Source organism: Leptodactylus fuscus, chromosome 10 (genome assembly GCF_031893055.1).
Source record: "Leptodactylus fuscus isolate aLepFus1 chromosome 10, aLepFus1.hap2, whole genome shotgun sequence".
In the NCBI taxonomy this organism is placed as follows: domain Eukaryota; kingdom Metazoa; phylum Chordata; class Amphibia; order Anura; family Leptodactylidae; genus Leptodactylus; species Leptodactylus fuscus.
The window spans coordinates 20,806,880-20,827,590 of record NC_134274.1 but is presented as its reverse complement, the minus strand read 5'-3'; the positions used below and the strand labels follow the sequence as shown (position 1 = coordinate 20,827,590).

Genomic DNA, 20,711 nt, shown 5'->3' with positions numbered 1-20,711 from the left:
CCCAGAGTATAATAATTGTTTATGGGTGTCCACAGTGGGACATAATACTGTGTGCAGGGGCCACTATGGGGCATAATACTGTGTGAAGGGGCCACTATGAGACATAATACTGTATGCAAGGGCCACTATGGGGCATAATACTGTGTGCAGGGGCCACTATGGGGGATAATACTGTGTGCAGGGGCCACTATGGGGGATAATACTGTGTGCCGGGACCACTATGGGGCATAATACTGTGTGCAGGGGCCACTATGGGGCATAATACTGTGTGCAGGGGCCACTATGGGGGATAATACTGTGTGCAGGGGCCACTATGGGGGATAATACTGTGTGCAGGGGCCACTATGGGGGATAATACTGTGTGCCGGGACCACTATGGGGGATAATACTGTGTGCAGGGGCCACTATGGGGGATAATACTGTGTGCCGGGACCACTATGTGGGATAATACTGTGTGCAGGGGCCACTATGGGGGATAATACTGTGTGCCGGGACCACTATGGGGCATAATACTGTGTGCAGGGGCCACTATGGGGGATAATACTGTGTGCCGGGGCCACTATGGGGGATAATACTGTGTGCAGGGGCCACTATGGGGGATAATACTGTGTGCAGGAGCCACTATGGGGGATAATACTGTGTGCCGGGACCACTATGGGGGATAATACTGTGCGCAGGGACCACTATGGGGGATAATACTGTGTGCAGGGGCCACTATGGGGGATAATACTGTGTGCCGGGACCACTATGGGGGATAATACTGTGTGCAGGGGCCACTATGGGGGATAATACTGTGTGCAGGGGCCACTATGGGGGATAATACTGTGTGCCGGGACCACTATGGGGGATAATACTGTGTGCAGGGGCCACTATGGGGGATAATACTGTGTGCCGGGACCACTATGGGGGATAATACTGTGTGCAGGGGCCACTATGGGGGATAATACTGTGTGCAGGGGCCACTATGGGGGATAATACTGTGTGCCGGGACCACTATGGGGGATAATACTGTGTGCAGGGGCCACTATGCGGGATAATACTGTGTGCCGGGACCACTATGGGGGATAATACTGTGTGTAGGGGCCACTATGGGGAATAATACTGTGTGCAGGGGCCACTATGGGGAATAATACTGTGTGCAGGGGCCACTATGGGGGATAATACTGTGTGCAAGGGCCACTATGGGGGATAATACTGTGTGCAGGGGCCACTATGGGGAATAATACTGTGTGCAGGGGCCACTATGGGGAATAATACTGTGTGCAGGGGCCACTATGGGGGATAATACTGTGTGCAAGGGCCACTATGGGGGATAATACTGTGTGCAGGGTCACTAAGGGACATAATAGAGCGCGCAGGAATGCGTAGGAGGGGGTCGGTCGAGGTCTTCGGTCGGGAGGGGGCCCCCCATGTCAAAAGTTCGCCACGGGGCGCCGCCATTCCTAATTACTCCACTGATTATCAGTCCTTTAAGGAGGGCCTTTCACGTCAGTATTATAGAAAGCTCTGACCATACAAGGGTATTGAAGAATACTGTCAAGGGGGCGTTCCTCACAGCCTGACGATGACGCTGACAGTAAGACGTGGCCTTCTGACAGTGAAGGGATATCGGTGCCTAAAGTAACAGCACCGATATCTCTGGCACCCGAGAATACCGGCAAAGCTGACTGAATTCAGTGCACTTCAGTTTTCTAGCGCCGGTGCCAGAGGACATGAAAAACATAAGTTTGAATACACCCATAGATTTTCACTGTTCTGAAGACGGATGTGTGACCAGAAGCCATTGTTTTCAAAACAGCCCTATTCAGATGAATAGAATTGTTTTTTCCTGAGACAAATCTGCTGCATGTGAATTCACCCGTACACAGCTGCGTGCTGATCTTTATGACATTTGTGTTCCGGATGGAGCAGCGACACTGTTGCCAGGTCGCCATATACAGGAAACGTATAGAAATGAATGTAGATATTTGTCAGCAGAGATACATGCTGTACCAAGATGGGAACCCAATAGATCCCATTATAGAGAATGGCGTCTGTGTTGTGCCATTGGTGTCCGTTATATGACAAATCCGGTGCTGACAACAATGTTACAGGTGTATATAGAATAATAAAAAAAAAAGATAAATAAAATGATAAATAAAAGCATATTAACAAAACCTCCTAATTTGGGGCTGATTCTCTTGCCGGCCGTGGGGGAGCCGCTGCTATAGCCGCCCCCACATAAACCATTATTAGACACTTCTATAGAACACGGAAAGTCATTTAGAAAAACAAACTGTTCGTTGTATCTGTAGAGGAAATGGTTAATTTCTTTGTTTTTCCGTACAGAAGGTGCCGCCGTCTTGTTACTAGGCGACGTTCCACCTTCCTTACCTATTACAATCAGCTCGCTGCGCTCGGCTTCTGTACTAATGACTAGGCATACATGTAACCAGATACTAAAGCAACAGTCTCTAATAGTCTCTCACCGGCCTCGCCAGCTGGTACCTGACTACAAATCCCAGCATGCCCTGACCGCCATGGGTTCCTAAATGTTCCTATTATGCCTATATGGAAAGCGCCAGCGCCTGACTTGCTGCAATTTACAAAAACGCAACGGTTTATGCAATGTGCGGATGGAATAAGCCACAATCTCTACACTTTATAGGTACTGTAAAACACTGCGGTTTTTGCGGCGGAATTTTTGCCGTGGTCAAATCGCGGCATTTACCTTAAGTGGTGCCCTGGTCTTAAAGTGGCTTTCCAAGTTCACAATATTGATAGCCTGTCCTTACCATAGGCCATCAATAGGGAAGCATTGGAACTCCGACTCCACTTGAATGGGACAAAGCTATATTGCCCAGAACAGCTTCTACTAAGTATACGGCGTTCTGGTGTACAGACCGTAGAGTTGGGCCTCTAAAGGTGCAGGTTTGGATAATTCAGTCCAAAGATTGTTTCAGGCCAAACTTGTCCGTAACAAACCAGAAGTGCTTTCATTATACTCAGGGGTCTCTTCAGCCCCCCAATTACAATAAGTTGAGCTGTAGATATAATAACCAGTTATACTCACCTCTCCTGGTCATCCTTGTGGCGTCCAGCACTTCCTCAGGGTCTTCTTCTGGCCTCCTGGGTGGTATCCAGGACCAATCATAGGCCTCAGCGGTGTCCTAGGGTGTAAGACATCAAACAGGAGGTTGGTAAAATTGTGAGAATGCCCAAGAGGGGTGAGGGAAGAGAGTATAAATGCTTATTACGTTTCCACTACTACACTCTCTTCAGACCCCAGAGAATAATAGTGATTCTTGAAAGACACATCCTCAAAGTTTTGGGTCAAGTCGAGGCCGAAACGTTTGGAAAATTCAGGTCCTATCCGAATCGATCCAAATTGGTTCATTCATCTCTAATAGATAGTGCAAACAATGAAGCTCATTCCTTCGACAAATGATCGGCATCGGAGCACAGAGTTGAACCCTTGGCCATTGGATATTGATGGCCTATTGTAAGGATAAGATAAGATAATCCTTAAAGGGATCCTATCGTTCAAACACATTTTTTTCTGAGTAACATGTAAGAAAGGCTATTCTTCTCCTACCTTTTGTTGTCTTCACCGTTCCGCCGTTCCGTAGGAATCCCGTTTTTTTTCGGTATGCAAATAGTTTCAGACTTTTAGGCCTTGGGCAGAGCGGACTGCGCATGCCCACAGGCCACAACAAAATGGCCGCTTACACAGTATTGTAAGCGTCCATTTTCTAGTGGCCTGTGGACATGCGAAGTCCGCTCCGCCCGAGGCCTAAAAATCTGAAACCTTCGCCGGAAGAAGAGGATGAAGAGGACGTTGCTGATGAAGATGGAGGTGGCACTGAAGATTTCTCTCGCAGCATTGGGGACGCCCCCAGTGCTGATTGAGTGCTGGGGCCCGCCCCCAGTGCTGCGAGAGAACTCATTTGCATACCGACAAAAACCGTGATTCCTACGGAACGGCGGCGCTGAGAAGACAATGAAAGGTCGGAGAAGAATAGCCTTTCTTAAGGCTATTCCGACGTGTTACTCAGGAAAATAAAACGTTTGCATGATAAGATCCCTTTAAATAGTCCCACCATGGGGAAATTCAGGAGAGTAGTCGAGTAAGTTATTGGGGTAGGGGGGTTTATAACTCAAGTTCTCCCAAAAAGCGGCTAAAAGAATGTAACATGGAAGACACAAAATGTAAACATTTTATTTGGCAGTTTTCTCTCCAACGGGTGAATAAATAAACGGAAAAAGTAACATTTTTTTTATATATCTCTTCTCAGATGGACATATGCACAAATATATACAAACTGTTAATGGAAGGCCAGTCAACTATCAAGGTTTTATAGGTTTTCTTTTTTTAGAAAAAGTACAACTCTTAAAACCACTATACATGACGAATTAATGAAGAAGAAACAAGCAACGCCTCTGTTGCGGCCTCCCGAGCGTCTGAAGCCGGTCATCCACAATGATGTCAGGAGATAGAGTTATCATGCATTTAGTTCATACTGTCCGGGTTAGAAAGTCTTTAATGCATTGGATTTTCAGTGGTCATGCGCTCAGGTCAATTATAACATGTTCATATATTTGCGTGGCCCCCTTAAAACTCGAAGCGAACAGGAAGTCGTGTTTGTCTATGGACACGTGTGTGAAGGACCTGGGGGCTTGGATGTTTAACTCTTGGAATTTGACAAATTTTCCTTTCTCCACATCCCAATGAAAGACCTGGGTGAAGGAATAATCGCTGCCCAGGATAGCATACTTGTGGTTGTTGATCTCCAAAGGCTGGAAGACCATTGACCCACGAGAAGGCATCCTTTGGATATCGGAAATGACCGAACCGCCTTCCCATTTGATAACCCTGGAGTCTCCAATGAATCGGGTTAGGCAGAGGTAGACATCATCCTTGGCAGAAAAGTGTTTGACGGCATACACGTCCTCGGTGTCCGGTATCTCAGCATGCTTTGAGAAGTTGTTGTATTTCTTGTTCCACTGGTAGATAATGGGGCGTTGCGAGCTGCTAGACAGAATAAGATGTGGCTTGTTGGCAATCTCAAGGTATTCCACATCTGTATCTCGATACCACATATGGACGGACTGGTGGGAATAAAATCCATTTCCGTTCCACTTGTAGATGGTCGTGCAACCGGCTTTCGAGCTGTCGGCAACCACAAAATACCAGTTGTCATCTATCCTGAAAGTCTCAATGTCATTGGGTTTCCGGATCTTAATAACCTCAATGTCTTGGATCTTGATAAACTTGTTAGCAAAAATATCTCTCTTGTAAATATGAGAGCCTCCAAAGAGTTGGGCCACTATCACATAGAGCTGCTTCTCGATGACTATGGGCTTGCAGACCACGGTCGAGGTGCCTAGGATAACACAAAGAGTCAATAAGAGAACAATGAGGACCATTGAGTGGCCATAGGCCTTCAAAAGTTTTCATCTGAGATCTAAAAATATTGGATGTTGAATTCAACATTCTTGATAATCATTGGTCATTGGGGGAAAGATGGTTGGTCGTCCCCACTGAAATCAGTAGTTTTGGCAAACTTTTCAGAGGGGTTTATGACCTATCCTATCAATATCATATCAGCAGGAGTCAACTCCATAATCAATGAAGTGAATGAAGTGGCCATGAAGCTTGGGCACTTGTCACTTTCACCCCGTCCATTGGTGACAATGCTATGTGCAATACAAAGCACAGCAACTAGACAACATACAGCGCTGTGTTTGGAAAGCAGTGACTTGCTACACCCCCTCCAAGCAGCTCATCAGTGGGTTTGCCTATTGTCAGATCACTGGCCATCTATCTATTCTAAAGGTCATCAATGTTATGGTTATGAACAATCCCTTTAAGAGAACTGATTTTTTTTCTCTCATTATCATCAGTTATACCTGTGATGTTATCATAGTTCCTGAAAGACATTTCCACGTGATCCCACTCCAAGAAGACACATTTGCCAGTAAATGGTTGAGCGATGACCACATACTCGTCATTCATGTAGGTAAAGGTGTCCACGGACAGGGACTGATAGGGTAAGGATTTGTACAAGGCAAATTCTGGAATACACAAAGTTACATGGTCAATTTACTAATAAAGTTCATTATTAGAGATGAGCGAGTACTGTAGGAATCAGCCGATCCGAACAGCACGCTCCATAGAAATGAATGGATGCACCTGGTACTTCCGCTTTGCCGGCGGCCGGCCGCTTAACCTCCCGCGTGCCGGCTACGTCCATTCATTTCTATGCGAGCGTGCTGTTCGGATCGGCTGATCCGAACAGTACTCGCTCATCTCTATGAATTATTATCCATCAATATAAATAGGTATGGGCAGTATAAATCATGGGTGACGACATCATTTTACCAACCATCATCTCTTGGTTCTTTGTAGATGGTCCCACAATGACACTGTATCAAGTCTAGGTTCACACTTGAGTTAATTTCACTTTTTTAAACTATTAAAAATGAAAATCTTGACACAAGTGGACACCAACAGCTCTCGACAAACCCCATTGACTTGGTAATTGCTGGGGTTCTGTTATGGCGAGTACGATTTTACGGGGAAAAAATAGTGCTGTACGCTTGGCTATATGTTCCCCCAAATTTGATGGACTCTCCTGATGTAAGCTTTCCACACAAATGTGAACAGAACCCAACTATAAGCCACTTCCAGAAACCTCCCAGCTGTGATGTCATAATATTTCTCTGGTCAACATGTAGAAGTTTTAATCATCCAGGTCCGCTGCCGCAATGTCTGCGTAGACTAAGTTGGTCAGGACCCCCGGCTTATTAATGACATCATCTATAATTGTCTATATACTGTAGGCCTTACTATAGACATTGAAACAACTGTCCTTGGCTGAGAGACTACCTGGTAAAATCCCAACATCATTGCGAACAAAGGTCACTGAGAAGGTCGGCATGATGTTAAAGGGAGCGCCCTCTATTGGGTTGCATGACTGAGGCTCTGTCTTCCTAATTACATCATGAAAGTCAGATTTGCATTTTCTTCCCATATAGACACTGTCGTGAAGACTGAGTAAAACTGTTACTACATTTGTATTGCTCAACAGGAAAGGTCCCAAACTGAACAAATTGGAAGAGAAAGTGCAGAACAGCTAAGAAAACACATTAAAACGAGATGAAGTGCTACATATGAATAGATACTCGCTGTTTACTCCAGGACAGTCTTTACTTTGGCGCCAGCATCTTTAATCTGGCATCTGTTAATGTGAAATCACAAATCTTTCTTATGACACTTTTATATGTACAATTGTATTGTCAGCATTTCAAAAATCCTGGAGCCGTTCCTATCGGAGATGATTTATTGGAACAATTCTGTAATCCAGCACATGGCCGATCCCTGGATTGTTCAATAATAGAAATAAGCCTTGTAGGGATCGGACACAATTGTATGAGAAGGGGTAAAGGAAGGTTTGGGAGACAGAACATATTGTGACTTTATAAATACAAGTCTCAGATTTGTCCCTGAGATGAGCTCACTGTGTATGAAGGTGACATGTCGGGTTTTTCTGTCCGCTTGAAAAGTCGGACATCTTTACATGCGGACAGGGAAGGAAGGGCACGGAGTGCAAAAGAACGCACCCGATGCCCATTTAAATAAATGACAGGTGTCACGGACACAGCTAGTGTCCGCTCCTAATGTCCGTGCCAGATTTTGAGCGGACACTAGGAGCGGACACTACCTGTCGGACACCGACAGTAGTGTGAACGCCCACTAATACAATTTTATACTGTCCAAGTAGATATTGCACAAAGTATTTCTAGACTCCATTTGTTTTAAAACAAATATTAAAAGTATAGCGACCATAACAGATATAAAAGACACAAATCCCTCTAGTCCCCAGTCACATTTACCTGTAGTTATGCAGTCAAAGTCTTTAGCAGAGAGACTGTTGATTTTTCGCCCTTTATATTCTGGGGGGCTTTCACAATAAATCTGCTCCACTGTTGCATTGGTTTTATCGAGCCATTCCACCAGCCATTTCAATTTACAGTCACAATGAAAGGAGTTGCCCCTTAGGTCTCTGGAATATAAAAAGGAAACAGCTTGAAGATGCTGCAAAGAATAAAATCCCAGTGTACTTGAAGACATCTACAGAATGACAAGAACAAGTATGGCAAAATGCTCTTTGATATAAAGACTCCTGACTAGAGATAGGTGAACCTCTCAGGATTCAGGTGGCTTGGGTCCAAGATTACTTTTGAGTCGAACAAGTTTTGTATGAACCACACCTCAAAATGGCTTAAACATAGTGTATAACACTGTCAGGACTCGTAGGAACCTATCTATAATACATAGTGTATGACACTATCAGGGCTCCTAGGAACCTATCTATAAAACATAGTGTATAACACTGTCAGGGCTCCTAGGAACCTATCTATAAAACATAGTGTATAACACTGTCAGGGCTCCTAGGAATGTATCTATAAAACATAGTGTATAACACTGTCAGGGCTCCTAGGAACCTATCTATAATACATAGTGTAGAACACTGTGAGGGCTCCTAGGAACCTATCTATAAAACATAGTGTATGACACTGTCAGGGCTCCTAGGAACCTATCTATAATACATAGTGTATGACACTGTCAGGGCTCCTAGGAACCTATCTATAAAACATAGTGTATGACACTGTCAGGGCTCCTAGGAACCTATCTATAAAACATAATGTATAACACTGTCAGGGCTCCTAGGAACTTATCTATAAAACATAGTGTATAACACTGTCAGGGCTCCTAGGAACCTATCTATAATACATAGTGTATGACACTGTCAGGGCTCCTAGGAACCTATCTATAATACATAGTGTATGACACTGTCAGGGCTCCTAGGAACCTATCTATAAAACATAGTGTATAACACTGTCAGGGCTCCTAGGAACCTATCTATAAAACATAGTGTATAACACTGTCAGGGCTCCTAGGAACTTATCTATAAAACATAGTGTAGAATACCCTGCAGGGCTGGGTTTATGTGCTGGGTTCTGGCGGCTGGCTCACTTTAAGGTAACAGTGGGTGCCACGTTGCATTTCTTTCACATATGATGGCTCTTTTAGTTTCTACTGGATGTATAATTGAAATAGCGATATTCCCTGTATACCTCAACACTGGGACAGAGCATTCATTCCCTTTCAGTGCTCGTATTTATCCCATAACAGACTTCCTCATGCTATGACTCTGCCAGGAACTCTCCAGACATGTAATTAATAAGGGATTTCCATTAAACAAGTGTATGGAGAATATAAGAGTGTAACGAGATATCCCAAATCGTCCAGGGATTACTGCTCATGGCTAAAGAATATCAGACTTTCCAGCACAACACAATGTTTCCTGATACCGGCCACACAGGAGATCATATGGAATACAATATAGGTTATTATGGAAAATATGGATTTAGATTCTAGCATTTCACTCTCGCAAAGACAGCTCTGTAGTCAAAATTTGGGGACCATTGGGGAAAAACATTTTTATCTGGTTAAGTTACTGAATAGTATTGTCACCTATCCACATCAATATCTGATCGGTGGGGTCTGACCCCTGGACCCTACATGATCAGCTAATCCAGCTGCCTCCAGATGTCAGAAGTTGTATATGGTATACAGGCCCTATTCAAGTGGAGGTGCCTGTGCTCGACTCTAGAGAACCCAGTATGTCCCTACGTTACAAACCCAACTAATCTACAAGTAGTTGTAGTGCTTCATTTCTCCTGTGGGGGCACTGCAGAGGAATTGAATGCCCATTGCTAGGTTCCTCTGCAGATTACGTCTAATCGTCAATGGTTTTACATACAAACATACTTAGAACACACCTGTATGCAAGGATATAAGAGTCATAAGATATACTTTCTTACACGTTAGTCAGTGAGTCCAGCCCCTTGAAGACATCTTTCGGCAGAGACTGCAGGTTATTATTGGCCAGGCTCCTGTAACACAAACAGAATGACAGCTTTATGGAAAGGTCGCACCGTCCGAAATAGTTTATTTTACTACTGACTTGAGAAATCTGAGATGACTATTAGTGGAAAATAATACATTTCACAATTTCACATTAAATATGTATCACCGTAATAAGATAAATGCTCTGCACAGCGCGGCCTAATGTCATGGTAGTGCGAACGCCGGGATTTATGGCTGTATTATTCTGTCTGCAACGCTCACTTTTCTCCTGCTAATTAAGTTAGGTTTATTCCGTAGTATAAGGATGATATGTTTCTGAATCTCATCCAGTTTACTGCAGGTGCGAAGAGGAGTATTATTAATAATAATCACTGGTTTGTAGGTGCTGGTATATTTTTTATATTGTGTATTTGTTGTCTGATATTTGTATTATTGAGTTTTTATTTATTTTTTTGAATTTAGACTTGTTTGTTGTGTGTAATAGGTTTGGAATATGTCATTGTCCTTTTGGGATAAATAAAGTTTTCTATTCTATTTGTATATCTATGTTCTATTCTATTATTTATTACTATTCTATTTAATTCTATTATTATTATCATTATTATTATATTTATATCCTGTTCTTTTCTTTCTATATTTCTGTTCTATTCTTCTATATTTCTGTTCCATTCTACGGTATTATTTCTATATTTCTGTTCTATTCATCTATATTTCTATTATACTCAGTTCTGTTCTGTGCTATTCTATTACTTCTATTCTTTTCTATCCAGTTTTATGAAGACTTACGTTCCTCACGCCAGTCTCCATAGCCCCCCCCTATCGGAGGAGGACGCACTTTATTTATAAGGAGGCGCACTCCTTCTCATAAATGACCCGCACCCTTTACTGGTCCGTTCTCTTGTAGCAGAAATGTCCGCCATTGCACCACGTTGCCTTTTCACGGAAGGTGGCGTAGAAGTGGGAAAGTTGCATTTTGATAACGTAAAGATATAAAGTGACATAAATTCTGCTAGAGGATCATGTGGATCATGATAATGGATGGAGAGGGGCCCAGACCAGCCTCATCCTGTGATTCAGTATAACAGCATATATCTTCCATGTCAGAGCAGGTAAGAGATCACATGGGCGGCCGGTATTAGCAGCCAAGAAGGAGCTTTAGGTATTTAGGCAGTGGAATGTTTAATCTGCACTGATGTCGGGCGGGAGAGGGGAGAAGATCCCACCGCAAGCAGTAAGAATATAGTAAATGTGCTCAGCTCTCCTGCGCCTTCTGTAACTACTGCGGCCAGTGCCGGACAGACCTGCTATTAATACAGCACAAGTTCATGACTGTAAAGCTACACTAGGTCTCAGACCGCAGATAGAGATCCGTCAGAGGATGGCACAGTTCCTAGCCTGGCACATGGGCAAGGGTTTAAAAACCATGTCATTAATAGATGTACTATAGAGGTGCAAAAGCAAATGCAAACATTATTTTAACCAGCAGAGGGCAGTAGCGCATATAATGTATGTTCACTGGTATACTGTATATCACTGAGATAATATAATGTATAGTGCAACCTGTGCGATAGATCTATGTGCGTCTATGGTCTTGGTAAATGTTATTGTCATCCTCTTCTGTTGTACTGTAATGCATAAGATTAAAGGGGTCCACTATATTAAAGGGATTCTATCATTAAAAACCCTTTTTCTACAAATACCGCGTTGGAATAGGCTTTAGAAAGCTTATTCTTCTCCTACCTTCGTTATTCTGATCTGCACCGACGTTCCTGAGAAATGTATTTTATCCTTATGTAAATGATTCTTCAAAAAACACAGGGGGCGTCCCATGTTCTCCCCAAAAACTCTCCAGCAACACCTCTATCTTTTTACGCCGTCGCGTTATCACGTGTCATCAGTGGGCAGAGACGACTGCACATGTCAGTTCGGCCATTTTCCTGTGGCTGAACGGACACTCGTGTAAGAGGCCATAGGAAAAATGGCCGAACGGACATGTGCATTCATCGAAGAGGCGTCAGCGGAATAAGACCGAGGCGTCGCTGGAGAGTTTTTGGGGGACACCCCCTGTACTTTCTGAAGACTCATTTACATAAGGAAGAAATAAGAAATTTCTCAGGAATGGTGGTGCGGATCAGAATAACAAAGGTAGGAGAAGAATAAGCTTTCTAACAGCTATTCCGACGTAGTATTTGTAGAAACAGAGAATCTAATGATAGAACCCCTTTAAGCAAGACAAATAGTCCTGTGTGCAGAACTTTTTTTTGTCTGCAATATTAGGCTCCATTCACACGGAGTAACGCCAGGCATTTTTTGTGCTTATTTTGTGCTTATTTTTACGGCTGTAAAAAGATGTTTCCATTGAGTTCTATAGAAAAATACGTCCGTTTTTTTACGTCCGTTTTTTTTTGCGTCCGTTTTTTTTACAGACGTATTTTACTATAAAACTCAATGGAAACGTCTTTTTACAGCCGTAAAAATAAGCACAAAATAAGCACAAAAAACGCCTGGCGTTACTCCGTGTGAATGGAGCCTTAGACAGATTCTTAGGCGGTATTCACACAGAGTAATGCCAGGCGTTTTTTGTGTGCTTTTTGCACATAGCGCCGCGTTAACGCCGGGCAACGCCACCGCTAAATATTTAGCGGTGGCGTTGCCCGGCGTTAATGCGGCGTATACGCGGCGCTATGTGCAAAAAGCACACAAAAAACACCTGGCGTTACTCCGTGTGAATGGAGCCTTACACAGATGTGAACATTGCCTTACAAGACCGTAATAGGAAATTGCATGTACATGTGGCTATAGCACCATTCTATGTATTCCTTCCGTCTTTGTCGTACTACTTAAAGGGGTTGTCCAGGATATACAGTTTTCCGTAAGGAGGCCGGGGAAGGTGAAAAAAACCACACTCACCTGTCCCCGGAGCTCTGGTGTCTCCCACCGCCGTCCAGTACTGCTGTTCCTGGGGCTTGTTACTGCAGAAGTCCTCGTCGGACGTGACCCCTGGATTAGCAGGACCGAACCGTGGTGGGAGACACCAGAGCTCCGGGGACAGGTGAGTATGTTTTGGGTTTTTTTTCACTTTCCCAGGCCTCCTTACGGAAAATGGAACACCCTGGACAACCCCTTTAAGTTTTACCATATCTCGGCATTTTCTCACTTTTTGAGCATCTTCTCTCTCTGAGGCTGAGATAAGTACAAGATTGTTATTCTATCTCCCACTTATTGCTTTGTTGGATTTTCTTCCCACTTTTATTAGCGGGTAACTGTGAGACAATAAACTACTGTATTATGTCACAGTATGACTCCCACAGACATAGCTCTCCGCCTTCCATGACAGCGCGCTGCCTTTGTTAATGTAGCCTTAGATGTAGCGCAGCGTTAATGTCATGATTATTAAATGTACATGGAGCCGAACAATGTCTTACACAGTTCAGCCAAGTCTTATGCTCTGTGTGGTTTTGTTTTTAGAATTGATGAACTTTTTGGCAACGGCAAAGTCCAACAATGTTAAATACAACCAAATGTTGTGTCTCCTGAAGCCTCAGCCTCTAAATAGATAAGGATAGCAATCCAATTAGAAGAGTCACATTGAAATAAATCAGAGATTATACCGCAACTGTCGTAGCTTAGTCATGGACATATACACAGATGCAAACACTCTTCATATTCCCAGCAATGAGGCTGCTCCAACAGTTTGCAGGTGATGTGGGGTTTTTCAGTATATTGTGCACTGATATAAAAGTTAGAATCCTTGCATCGTGCAGCGCCCCCTAAGGCTCCACAGCAGATATAACACAAAGTATCAGCTTGCCTAGTATGTTTCCTAGGTGTTTTGTAATACTGATGACCTATACATGGGATAGGTAGGGATCTGACCCCAGGACCCCACACTGATTAGCATCGGCCAGCCGAATCCCAGCACAGGACATGGTCAGGACCAGCTCTGCTCTGGTTCAACTAAGATCCTATGTACACGACAAGCAGTTTTTTAATTTCCGTAGACATCCGTTTTTAGAACAATGGGTACACATACAGGCTATTACAATAATAATAAAATAATATTATTTTTGTCTGTCTATCCAGACAGACTGATTAATACAAGTCAATGAGTCTGACAGATGACAAACTGATGCAAATCAACATTAAAAACAGACAGAAAACTAATGAAAAATATGTGACACACTGGGGGAAAAAGGATGTTAAAGGGGTTGTCCCATCACAAGGATCCTATCTAAACTGCTAGTTTTGTGGATTTAAGACTTTTCCTAAATACATTGCTTTATCAAAACTGCTTTGGTTGGCCGCTATCTTAATTTATTCACTTCATTGTTGACACTGTGTTTATATGGCCACTGGGCTTATCTGCTCAAGTGACTAGCTGCCTGCTCTCAGGAAGGGAGGGAGGGGCTGACAAGCAACAGAGCTCCTCAGATAGGGGAGGGGGGAGGTGAGAGCTCCGAGATTACTGTGCTGTCTGTCTTCAGCTTTTCCACTTATCAGCCAGTTTAATTGAATTTGGCTCATAAGGGCTGAGATAAGTAGTCCATTACCTCTGTATGTAATGTAAGCTGACTCAAATCCAGCTCTGCTACATCAGTTTCCGCATCAGCTTTATACTGTGGTAATGCATTTACAACCAATCCCTCATTACTGACTGCAAACATAGCAGATAGCAGAGCAAGTGAAACCCCGCCCTCCAATGTGCCGAGAAATCCAGGAAGTGAAGAGAGCACAGAACCCTGCAGGCTGCAGAACAAGAGTTATGGGAATACCCCTTTAAAAACTGACAGTTTTAGCCATTTTTAATGTTTGTTTTCTCACTGTTATGCACATGTAGCCTAAGGGGGCGCCTGCTGTCCGACCGCCGTGATTCCACCGAAATTGCACAAAAACAGATTGGGGACGGCTTGCATACAGTCAGTTTAAAAACCCATTCATTTCAATGGGTTTTTATAACAAACCGCAGGTCTGCTGAGGCCTAACCAGCACTGACAACTGAGGCCTAACCAGCACTGACAACTGAGGCCTGAGCAGCACTGACAACTGAGGCCTGAGCAGCACTGATAACTGAGGCCTGAGCAGCACTGAAAACTGAGGCCTAACCTGCACTGACAACTGAGGCCTAACCAGCACTGACAACTGAGGCCTGAGCAGCACTGACAACTGAGGCCTAACAGTTTCCAGACAGCCCTAAAGAGGAAGATTCAGCCCAAGTCTCATCCAGAGACACCCCTGAGAAGGGAGTATTGGCTATCATGGCTTTGGACTTCAACTTCACTGAAGCTGAACTGCAATACCAGGCACAACCCAGGAGTGTGGCATTATTTCTGGTAAGCGTGGCGCTATTTTTGGGAAGCATTCAGTCGTGTGTTTTTGATCAACTACAACGCCTCTCCATTTTGGAATATTGTCTCTAGAAATATAATATAATGATTTGACTATTGTTTTTATTTTTTTGTATTTTATAATGAATAATACAGGTGAATATGAGAAACTTTGTAATATATCTTCATAAATAAATATGTTCCTTCTCCACTTTTTAGGTTTCTCTCCTCCTCATTTTCACTCAGACTGTTCGTTTACATAGTTCTCACACATAGAACTCTATGGAGAGGGGAGGGGGCTTTGTTGTCTCATTCTGTGCTTTGGATAAGTCTTATTTTCCGGATGCAGAGGTGTCAGAAGAGTTGACAGAAGGTGTCAGAAGGTGCTGCTACTAACAGTGTAGTATAAGTTGTTAGACGTTTCCAGCAGTCTCCTCCTGCCCCTCCCCTCTCCATAGACTTCTATGTAAAAAAAAAAAACAACTCAGCCTGATAAATGGAGACAGAAACATATTTCCTTAATAAGATATATTACAACATTTTATACTATCCGTTTATGGAACTTGGCTTTATAATTGGAGGAATGTTTTCATTTACTGCAGTTTAAGACATTTTCTAATCCAGGCTTCAGTGTAGTGTAGCTTTGTTTCTGACAGCTCCAGATAATAAAAAGAGTTCAGATTACAAATCTCTATTTTTAATTTCTATTTTTGTAACCAAACATCTGGACTATCATTTCACAAAGTCAAATAAAAAAATATAAAAATGAAAAAAAAAAAAAAAAAAAAAGGATATCCGATCCAACAACCGGCAACGTATTATTGCAGTACTTACAAGTGGATCAGAGACTTTAACCCTCGAAAAGCATTTCTTGAGATTGATTTTATTTTGTTGTTTTCTATGAACCTGAAAAGACAGATAAGAAGATATATTATGTGGCAAGTCTATACCAGGGGAGGGCATGCAAGTGGTATAACAATGTTCCCGGGACACAAAGACATTTACAATAATGGCTTTATGAATTGATGGTTCATTAACTGCGGCACTAAAAGATAATAGGAAAAACCCAGGGAACACTTACCCTCTAGGTCCAATCAATAGCCACCCCACCCCCACCCCATTACCATCCCACGCCTTGCACAGACAACCTTGCATAAATCGAGAACAGATTGGTATAAAGTTTTTTGATAGCAACATCCTCAATGCACGTGATAAATGAAATATTTGTAAGTATTAAAGAGGTTCAAGGGTTAAACATTAAAATTGATCAGAGAGGCACCGTAGTGGGGTCTAACAGCATGCAAAGAACAGGTACCATGCATCATAATAGAAATTCCCCAATAGCAACACAACATAACTCAGACAAGAGCACTGGAGTCATCTTTATGAGACAGGACATATGTAGACATGGCGTAGAATTAGCAAGGGCACATCCACAATGCCTCATTCTATACAAAAAAAATTTCGATTTTTTTTCATTACAAGTTACAGATTCTGCTCGGCATGAAAATTTAAAGAGCAGCCATGAATAAGACATGTAAAGTGGATGTCGTCCTGCTGTTCTCTCAGCATATAGAGCTGTTTGGATGAGTTATAATGACAGAAATGGGTTGGTGCTTATACTTACAAGTATTCTAGGTGAGGAAGACCAGTAAATGCATCATCACTGATAGCATCAAAAGTGTTTGAGGTGAACAGTCTGCGTAAGTATAACACATACAATTAGGACAAGGAAGAGAAAGTGGCGTGTTTAATAATGATATCAAAATTAATTCGCTGAAAAGTAGGCTATACCGTCACACAAATGAGTTACGGGGAAGGGCGTGTTAATAGCGGGTATTAGAGTATGTGTTATGTCTCTGTGAAAGGGGCAATAGATGGCGCTTAAAAGTTCATTGCACGGAATGCAACTGGTGTTATTCAGAAGGTAGTGTTGGACTGGGGTCCCTAGGACCCTCCAGTTAAATTCATTCTGGGGGCCCTCTATACAGTGACATGCCTAACTTGCCTGACTCTTGTTCTAAGATTCCTAAAATGTTGCCTTTATAAATATATTTTTGAGTAGTAGCTCTGGCCTCTGACTGTTCCTATCATGGGGTCCTGTCATTGGTCTGCTACGTGGCCCTTGGATTGAATTATGGTCCACACAGCAGAAGACCTCAAGCAGTATCAAGGTGATTTGTGACTGGGGCCCTTGCAATGTGATTGAGAAGATAGAGCCCAGAGAAGAAGGATACTGGTTGGCCCGACTCTGCAACTAGAGGACATCTCAGCCAAACAGTGCGTCCACAGTATATAGCAATAAACTGGGGACTCTCTTAAAGAGAGTCTATCATTAGAAAATCACCTTATGCACTAATTACCCGTTGAAATATTCTACTCCTAGCTTCCACTCTCTTCTTCTCCCCACCGTTTATGTAAAAATCCATTCATTGCAATATACAAATTAGGCTCACAAAGCACAGAGGCATTCCCCTGTGCTCCGAGCACCCCTGCATCATAACCTCTCACAACCCTTTAGTTAATTCTGTTCATGCCCTTCTTCATGTTCTCCTAATCTTCTGCCCTGGGTAGGAATCAGACGCTACACTATAGACCGACTGCCCATGCTCCTCTGCCATTTTGCGGCGGAGCATGCACAGTCAGCATATAGCGCAATGTCAGATGCCTACACAAGGCAGAAGATCATGAAGAGGGGCGTGAACAGAATTATCCAAGGGATAGCTAGAGGTTATGACGCAGGGGTGCTCAGAACACAGGGGGAACGCCCCCTGTGCTCCGTGAGCCTAATTTGCATATCACTATAAATAGATTTTTACAGAAACAGTGGGGAGAAGAAGAGAATGGAAGGTAGGAGCAGAATAGCCTTTTTAAAGGCTATTGCATGTGCCATTCATTCAAAAGGTGATTTTCTAATGATAGACTCCCTTTAAGAAACTACCCATTGTATTATACTGACTCATAACCTGGTTGAGAAGCTGTAGAAGATGAATATCTGTATGAGTGTACAGTGAATGTACTATGCCATGCCATAGTGAGCTGGGGGCACACCAGGAGATTCACCTCTGGGCCAGTCTGAGCCTGGATGAGGGTCAATAACCTCGAAAAAGCTGTTTATGGGTGGGTTTGTTGGATATATTGTCTTGACTTCAATCCCAGATCATGCCACTTGGTTTCATGAACACCAGGCATTGATCTATAGGAAGCTACCTTCCACCAAGGAGGACATCATTACATATTCTTTTACTGTCGCCATTGACATATCCTGTAGGGCCTTATTGTCATGCCATATGGCCAAAACATACAATCAATGCTTTATAGGTGAAAAATTTTTGTCCTCTAAAATCAGAATACAATAGAATGAATATAGAATCTAAAACTGTTTAAAGTTTCTATACGATGGCTATGCATATTAGATAAATGTCAGCTGAACCCATGTAATATGGCTGGGGGCCACTCAGTTTCCCTAGTAGATGATGTTTGTGGAAGGAAGGATCAGACACATGCCTAATCCTTTTGTTCTCAGTGGAGATAAACTGCTGCCAGAGGTGTCTTTCAAGAACAAGCTACCTTGCACCATTCATAACAAATGTACACACAGCCAAACCAAGCATGCATGTGTATGGGGTAGTCAGGGGAATAGTCTGTGAGCTGAACCGGCTATTGAAGGATTATGGGAACACTTAGAATTTGTACATGTGGCAGTATCATTTGTATGGAGCCTGTACACATTTCATGTATGCGTAATGCTATATGGTGCCTATTAGTGATGGGTGAACCTCTCAAGATTGGTTTTGTGTTCAGGTTTGGCAGCTCGGGTTCCTGGTTCATTTCAGAACAAACAAAAGTTCGAAACAAACCACACCTAAAACATATTGATCCCTCCTAGGAACCTATCTATAAAACATAGTGTATAACAGTGTCAGGGCTTCTAGGAACCTATGTATAATACATAGTGTATAACACTGTCAGGACTCCTAGGAACCTATCTATAATACATAGTGTAGAACACTGTCAGGGCTCCTAGGAACCTATCTATAAAACATAGTGTATAATACTGTCAGGGCTCCTAGTAACCTATCTATAAAACATAGTGTATAATACTGTCAGGGCTCCTAGTAACCTATCTATAATCCATAGTGTATAATACTGTCAGGGCTCCTAGTAACCTATCTATAAAACATAGTGTAGGACACTGTCAGGGCTCCTAGGAACCTATCTATAAAACATAGTGTAGGAAACTGTCAGGGCTCCTAGGAACCTATCTATAATCCATAGTGTATAATACTGTCAGGGCTCCTAGTAACCTATCTATAAAACATAGTGTAGGACACTGTCAGGGCTCCTAGGAACCTATCTATAAAACATAGTGTAGGAAACTGTCAGGGCTCCTAGGAACCTATCTATAAAACATAGTGTATAACACTGTCAGGGCTCCTAGGATCCTATCTATAAAACATAGTGTAGGATACTGTCAGGACTCCTAGGAACCTATCTATAAAACATAGTGTAGAACACTGTCAGGGCTCCTAGGAACCTATCTATAAAACATAGTGTATAACACTGTCAGGGCTCCTAGGAACCCATCTATAAAACATAGTATATAACACTGTCAGGGCTCCTAGGAACCCGTCTATAAAACATAGTGTAGAACACTGTCAGGGCTCCTAGGAACCTATCTATAAAACATAGTGTAGAACACTGTCAGGGCTCCTAGGAACCTATCTATAATACATAGTGCAGGACACTGTCAGGGCTCCTAGGAACCTGCCTATAAAACATAGTGTAGAACACTGTCAGGGCTCCTAGGAACCGATCTATAAAACATAGTGTAGAACACTGTCAGGACTCCTAGGAACCTATCTATAATACATAGTGTATAACACTGTCAGGGCTCCTAGGAACCGATCTATAAAACATAGTGTAGAACACTGTCAGGGCTCCTATCTATAAAACATAGTGTATGACACTGTCAGGACTCCTAGGAACCTTTCTATAAAACATAGTGTAGAACACTTTTAGGACTCCCCTGGACCTCCACCTATTAGGGTCCATCCACACAGAGTAATGTGCCGCGCAATGTGGCACATATACGGCGTGTGAGACTTTGCACGCCGTAAAAGCTCCTATTGATTTCAATGGGAGCCTGGATCGTATACGCCGCAAAATCACGGCCGTAAAATAAGGCGGCTTATATGATCCAGGCTCCCATTGAAATCAATGGGAGCTTTTACGGTGCTCAAAATCTCACACGCCGTATACGTGCCAGGTCACGCGGCACGTTACTCCGTGTGAATGGACCCTTATACACTGGGGTCTGTTTGTTCGTTTTCATAAAAAAATCAACAATTTGGAATATTCAGGACAAACCCTGCTCATTACAGGCCGTTCCGCCCATATCTAGTGCCTATGTATGGCATCATATTACATTTGAATATTGATGTAGAAGCAATGCTTCTAGGGCACAACAT

At 42.9% G+C, this 20,711-nt stretch overlaps 1 protein-coding gene across 2 annotated transcripts in view; it reads right to left on the bottom strand.

The window, feature by feature from the left end:
* Positions 1-4,186: 4,186 nt before the first annotated feature.
* Positions 4,187-20,711, bottom strand: part of LGI1 (leucine rich glioma inactivated 1) — a 35,664-nt gene continuing 19,139 nt past the window's right edge. Inside the window, exons 3-8 of one of the 2 annotated variants that reach the window (XM_075258331.1) lie at positions 16,868-16,939; positions 16,075-16,146; positions 9,871-9,942; positions 7,876-8,045; positions 5,890-6,054; positions 4,187-5,363 (exon numbers count right to left, since the gene is read on the bottom strand). In XM_075258331.1, the coding sequence (XP_075114432.1) occupies positions 4,543-5,363; positions 5,890-6,054; positions 7,876-8,045; positions 9,871-9,942; positions 16,075-16,146; positions 16,868-16,939 (1,372 nt within the window). In that variant the 3' untranslated portion in view covers positions 4,187-4,542. The remainder of the gene's footprint in view (positions 5,364-5,889; positions 6,055-7,875; positions 8,046-9,870; positions 9,943-16,074; positions 16,147-16,867; positions 16,940-20,711) is intronic. The other variant, XM_075258333.1, reaches the window with a different exon arrangement.